The following is a 6,540-nucleotide window of genomic DNA, read 5'->3' on the forward strand; positions in this document are numbered from 1 at the left end:
GAACCAGAGCATTCAGACACAAACTGGCCAGACTGAAGATTTCTTGCTTGTATTTACCAGTGCAGCAGTTATTCCCCTTCCTGGGCTACTGGGACTCCACCAGCAAAGCAGGCACTGCTGCTGTGTGTGATGGGTTAGGGCAGATGTTAATTGCTAACACAGCGTGTAACATACACTGTCGAGTCTCTAAAGTGGCAAAACTAAGGGAAGGGATGGGAAAGTGGATGGTTTCAAGGTAAGAAAGATGAAGCCTACTGCTGTTTTTCTTAGGCTGGAGAGCAAATGTCCCCAAATTTCTAGGGGTTCTGTGCTCCCTGGGAGTGAAACCCTGAGTAGCATTTCAGAGCTGAGCACTGGCTGGTGCTGTTGGAGGTCCTGGCTACCCTTGTTGGCAATTCTGTGTCTGTAAAAGAAAAGCGTTCACCTCCTTAGGTGCTTTCTGTTAAAATGCTTTATGGTCTTCAGAAAAGGTGCTCAATGTGGAATCTCTCACACCACAGTAACCACAACAAAAACCGAAGAAGCTTCTTCCCCAGTCCTGCTCACCCTTTGGCATCAAAGAGGAGAGGGTGGAAAAGTCATCATCTTTTATGGGGTGGCATTTGAGAAGCCCTTGTGTGGAGTGAGGGGGGTGTGGTGGGACAGTGAGAGAATTGCAGTGTGTGCACACTGACAAGCTTGGACAACGTAAGTCGTTTGCTCACCGTGGATCATCGCACAGTCAGGAACAGGGGCTGGGAGATGCATGTCTTCAATTCTGTATCCTAGGAGACACCGGACTCGCGTTGTGTAAATAAATCTTGCTTTACTTTTTAAAACAAAGCAGAAATACTCGGTGCTTGGTTCCAAAGCTATGAGGCGTGGATTGCTTTGAGTTGCTCTGGAAAGGTGCTGAATCCCCCACAAAGTTTCTGGGATATCTATAAACTGATACCTGCAATCTCTCCACACTGATTCCTTTCCTCAGGTCCTGTCTGTGGTGTTTTCCGGAGCAGACCTCGGTTCTCATACGTGCTGCTTTGCACAGCGCCGCTGGCGTTATCGACCGCGGGGTAATCGCTCTGGCTTCCTGCCTGTGTACTCAGCTTTCCCTCTGAGCGCTCCGGCCGTTTGCATCAGAGACCTTGAGTGCTGGCTTTTTTGTAGTCACAACAGCATTTAGAGCGAGGGTTGAAGGAAAGATCTATGTAGGAGCTTCCCCCTAAGTGTAAAACACCGAGCTTTTCAAACATTTCTCCTTTAAGTCGTGACACTGACTCTCCACCCAGTGCCTGGGGAAAAGTCCATTCATGGGAACGGGCAGAAGTAGGTCCAAAAACTTGGGCTCAGTGTTTCTTTTCTCCCAGCTGCCCTAGATGTACGGAGTAGCTGTCAAACAGCATGGTAAGGCATCTGCTCATCCTGCTGGATTTGCACAAAGACCAAAACAAATAGAGAATCTTTATTTTTCCTGTTATTTCCATGGCAATAGACTCCTTGTATCAGGAAGAGCTACATTTAAGTATTTTTGAGTTTTGACCTACTCTAAATTTTTGATCAAGAGACTGGAGTGGAAATGAAGGGAAAAGAAAGTCACAGCATCTGTAAGACTAACAGACCTTCTCGTGCTCCTCAGGGGACAGTGAATTGGCTTCATTTGGGTTTGAAAAAGTGATTTTTAAGAACCTTTGACATGTGTTCCTGTCTTTCAGCTGATCACAGATACCTTCAACCATCACAACAAACTAGCTCAGAAGGAGCGGAAGGAGAAGAAGGCTCGGCAAGAGGCAGAGCGGCGTGAAAAGGCAGAGAGAGCCGCGAAACTTGCTAAAGAAAAGCAAGAAGCCAACGAGCCGAGGATTAAGGAACTGACAGATGAGGAAGCAGAAAGGCTGCAGCTGGAAATCAACCAGGTGAGAGCGATGTCTGGTGGCTGCAGGTACCATCTAGGTTGTCTCCTCTGCAGTGTCTGGACCACCAAACTGGTGTGCTTCAAAATTAAATTAGCCCAGGCCCAACCATTGCATTTTCACGTGGATTCTCCCATACCTCGCTTTACCTTTCTGCCTTCAGCAACCTCTCCCGTTGTAGCAACACCCTTTGCTACAGTCATCGTGGTGTGAGGACCAAGGGAGTCTTCCCCTTGACAGTACCTGATTACTCCTGTAACGCTGTTCTAAGGGCTGAAAATTCCCCAAAAAGTCTTGGGTGTAGTTCTGAGTCGTCTTCAGTTTCTGGCTGAAGAGGCTGAGGCCACCTAGTGTCAGATCAGCAAGCAGCACCAAGTGCCAACACTTGCCTGAGGGATTTTGTTCTCTCTTTAAACAGAAGAAAGAGGTACAAGGACAGATTAACAATGTCCCGATGAAACCCTCGGAGGATGAAGGGGAATCTACGGATTCTAACAAACAGGTAAAGCTCGTCTAGGGACTTGATTTTACCTTGAGAGAAATAAGTTTCTGGGGAACCATGAGAACTCCTGTGAATGTAAGGGGGGTGTCCAGTCTGGCTTTCTATAAGAATACACACTTAATTCCCAAAGGCAATATGTGGGGTTTTTTTGGCTTTTTTTCTTGTTTCTGTTAAAACATAATTGCAGCTGTTTGTTTTGGGCTAAATTTGTGTGAACATCAAATCACCTGACTTGACATTCTTATAAAAACCAGCAATTGTTGCTACAAGTGAAAGATAAATGGAAACCTGAAAAGCTTCTTTCTTTACGCGTTGAATTGCTTGCTTAGGAAACAGATGATGAAGAGGAAGATGAGAAGGATAAAGGAAAAATTAAACCCAACTCTGGTAATGGAGCTGACCTTCCAAATTACAGATGGACACAGACTCTTTCAGAGCTGGATGTAAGTATTGCCTTCTTACCAGAATCTGAGGAATCTGAGATAGGGAATAAGATCGAGTGCCAATAAGAATGGTGGAGCTGATGCCCTGTATCTCAGTTGCCTGTGGAAGGTTGTTAATTGTCCTTAACGGCAGCATTTCAGTAGCTGGGAGAGTGCCTGGTAACTAAATAAAATTCCCTGAAGCTGTAGTTAACTTGGCCAAACCTTGCTCTTGTTTAAACAAGACATTCAAATCTAATTTCCTTTTTATGGTCCCTTTGAGGTACTGGCCATCCTTGTTGTCAAACTTACTCTTGTATCCTTTTACCTCCCGCTCACTCAGTACCCCAAGGAAAATATTGTGTGCTCTGTCTTATCCTGGTGAAACCAAGGCAGAAAAAGCCTTAAAACACAAGAGGGTAAGGAGAGGCTTCACTGCTCAGCTCCTCACGTCTGACCTTTGTCTGGTCCAGCTGGCCGTCCTTTTCAAGGTGAACTTCAGGTTGAAGGGGAAGGACGTGGTGGTGGATATCCAGAGACGGCGCCTCCGAGTTGGCCTGAAGGGCCATCCGCCTGTCATCGACGGAGAGCTTTTCAATGAAGTGAAGGTGGAGGAGAGCTCCTGGCTGATTGAAGATGGTAAAACAGTCACCGTGCACCTGGAGAAGGTAAAGCAGAACAGACCAGGGAGGATTCAGGCTTGTCTGCCTCTTAAGAGTCTGAGGAAAGCTATGAAAGCCCTGGGCTTTGTCAGCTAAAGCAGAACCACCAGTGCTTATCCTTGGTGATGCTGTTGGAAGCAGGGTATTGCAATTTGCCCATTTTCAGCCTAACTTCATGTTAATTCAGGTTACCAGATCAATTGCTCAGCAGTTCAGGAAAACCTGGAAGAAAATCAGTCATTTTAAAGTGGTTCCTTAATGGAATAATGTCGTGTTTTGACATCTGTTAGTGACACAAAAATCCAAGGACAGAGCTTGTTGCTTCTCAGGTCCCTTACTGTGTCCCTTCTGGGCCCCTCCTGGTGATGTGTTGTATTTCCATTTATGTCATGCCAAATGTGGCATCTGACATACTCTTGGATTTCCCAGTTGTGGAAGTTCAGGCTAACTAAAGTGGTTTGGAATGAAAGCAGAACCCTTTATCCATGTGCAGATTTTACTGACATTTAGAAGTCAGAGTTTGATTCCAGCAGCTTTTTCCTGTGGCTGAGACATAAAATTCCTAGAGCAAACCCAGGAAAAAGGAAATATTTTTTTGCCTCTTTGTTCCTTCAGATCAACAAGATGGAGTGGTGGAACAAACTTGTCTCCACAGACCCAGAAATCAACACCAAGAAAATTAATCCAGAGAACTCAAAGGTAAGAACTCCTCTGTTTTTACTGAATGGAGCCTTCTCTTAAGGCTCCATTGAGCCTTAAATGCGCTCACATTCGACTTCTGTGGCTTATTTGTACCAGTGTAAAAGCAATACTGGGAGTAGTGCTGCATAGGATGCTATCATAGCACAATAAGTGCCCCCAAAACTTCAAATGATTGAAGCTGAGTCTATAGATATAAATATTTCTGCAGCCTGTGCACACAGTGTAACGTAACCTCAGTGTATTCACGTTCTCTGCATTGAGAATGTGGTTGAGATAAATTATTCCAGTTCTGATAGAAGTCCTTGCTTTTAGTTGTCAGACCTGGACAGCGAGACTCGCAGCATGGTGGAGAAAATGATGTACGATCAGCGACAGAAATCCATGGGCCTCCCCACCTCTGATGAACAGAAGAAGCAAGACATTTTGAAAAAGTACGTAGAGCTCAGTCACGTGTGGGGATTTGCTTTCCCAAGCCCCTCTCCTGTTCCTCCTTCACACAAATACGTGAGCACAAAACAGGGTGGCCTTCAGTCCTACCCGTGTTCACACCTGCAGTTAAATTGAATTGTTGGCCAACCACCAGTGTCTATAAAAGCCAGTGGGGGTAAAAAGCCTAATGGGAAATTCTAGATACAGCCTAGCTCTGGAATTGTCTTAATCTGCTGATTTCAAGTCCAGAAAGCATGTTTGGGACTGGAGGTGCCATCTCTACTGAACTTTAACACGGTCTTGATTGTTTTCTAATCTCCCTCGGTAGCCCAGATAATCGCCCCTCCCTGCACACCTGCCACCAGACAGCTGTCTCCAAGCCAACACCACCTTTATGTCTTTATTGCCCTGTTTGGCATAAACGCACCCTGGCAGGAAAATCGCTCCTGGAGCTCCCAAGGCCGTGTGGGAAGGTGTGGAGGCAATTCTGGGTCATGCAGCTTCTTCAGCAAGTGCAAACCCACATCTTATCAGCACTGGGAGGAGGATTTAGTGCAGCGAGCCTGACTCCTTTTCTTCCTTGGCTTATCTGAGTAGCAGAAGCTCCACTCTTATCAGCGTGCCGAGTACAGCGTAGGGTTGCAACTGTTTTAGAGCAGAGAGCAGGCTTCCTTAGCACCCATCTGTTGAGTTAGGAGAATGGGAGGTAGCCCTCTCCTCCTGGGGAGCCCATGTACAGGTATCTCATCAGCAAGGTCACTCGTTCAGTGCTCTGGAAGTTTGACTCATGCACAGATTGGCTGGTAAAGCATGGACTGGAAGTTTAGACTTTGTTCAGGCCAAAGGAGACTCAGTGACACCCAGGTGGGTCCTAACCTCTGCCAGTGAAGCTCTCCTGGCTGCTAAACAAGGACGCTGTTCTTGCAACACGTATTTCCTTGGAAATGGGAAGTGGAAACGCTGTGGTGGCGTTTCAGGGGAAATCACGAGAAGACAGAGGCCTGCCCTTCCTCACACGTTGTGCACGAATCCTCCACGTGGATTTATGTTGTACCCCGCGATGAACTGCAGGGCAGAGGAGAAGCAGGGAGCTTCTGTGCACACCGATCGCTCCTGGTCACTCGCAGGCAGTGCGGTGTTCTCAGAACGTTCTGATGTGGCAACCCGAGTCCACACAGTCCTATCTGCTGGCATTGCAGTACCTTTGAAATCAGGTTCCACCCAGCCCAAATCCTGACTTCTCTGGTCATGTCCTTCATGAGTTTTCCCTGTCACAGCACTGGAAATACTCCCCACGTGCCCAGTAGTGCTCAAGGTAACGTGTTTTTAAGCTTAAATCATAATCTGCTCTCGCAATCTCCCCTCTGCCCCACAATCAGTGCTGTAGCTGCTACGTGTCTGGCCGAGAGGTAACAGTGAAAGGGCGTGTGTCTGATAATTAATAACTCCCATGTGTCTGGACTTGCTGACCCTGGTGGTAGGATTGCTGATACCACTGACCCGAGGAAAAAGCGTTTGTAGAGTGGGGAGTGTGTCCCAAGGAGCTCTGCAAAACAGTCCCTGCTGTGGAGGGCGTGGGGAGGAAGCAAACTTAACAGTGTAGGAAACGGGGGTGCCTTACCCCTCCCTCCCTAACCTGAGCTGTTCTGTGACTCCTGATGCCTCATACCCAAGCTCTCATCTTTGCTTTCCTTGCAGGTTCATGGAACAGCATCCAGAAATGGACTTTTCAAAGGCTAAATTCAACTGAGTCCTCCCCTTCTCCCCCCTGTTTAAGTCATCCCATTGAATGAGGCAGTAACGTTTTGCCGGATATCCCTTACCTTGGGCAAGTACAAACACTTCAGCATCCCCACCCGAGCTTGCTGCCCTGGCAGCTTCATGACGTTGTCCTCAGTTTTGCTGCGTCGAGCAGAGTGCGAGGCCACAGAACC

At 47.1% G+C, this 6,540-nt stretch overlaps 1 protein-coding gene across 1 annotated transcript in view; it reads left to right on the top strand.

The window, feature by feature from the left end:
• NUDC (nudC nuclear distribution protein) overlaps window positions 1–6,540 on the top strand; it is a 7,993-nt gene extending 1,453 nt beyond the window's left edge. The window contains exons 3-9 of the mRNA XM_010192443.1: window positions 1,692–1,892; window positions 2,308–2,391; window positions 2,721–2,834; window positions 3,287–3,481; window positions 4,091–4,174; window positions 4,490–4,608; window positions 6,305–6,540. Coding sequence (XP_010190745.1) covers window positions 1,692–1,892; window positions 2,308–2,391; window positions 2,721–2,834; window positions 3,287–3,481; window positions 4,091–4,174; window positions 4,490–4,608; window positions 6,305–6,356 — 849 coding nt within the window. The 3' untranslated portion in view covers window positions 6,357–6,540. The remainder of the gene's footprint in view (window positions 1–1,691; window positions 1,893–2,307; window positions 2,392–2,720; window positions 2,835–3,286; window positions 3,482–4,090; window positions 4,175–4,489; window positions 4,609–6,304) is intronic.

Source organism: Mesitornis unicolor, unplaced genomic scaffold, assembly GCF_000695765.1.
Source record: "Mesitornis unicolor isolate BGI_N332 unplaced genomic scaffold, ASM69576v1 scaffold21729, whole genome shotgun sequence".
In the NCBI taxonomy this organism is placed as follows: domain Eukaryota; kingdom Metazoa; phylum Chordata; class Aves; order Mesitornithiformes; family Mesitornithidae; genus Mesitornis; species Mesitornis unicolor.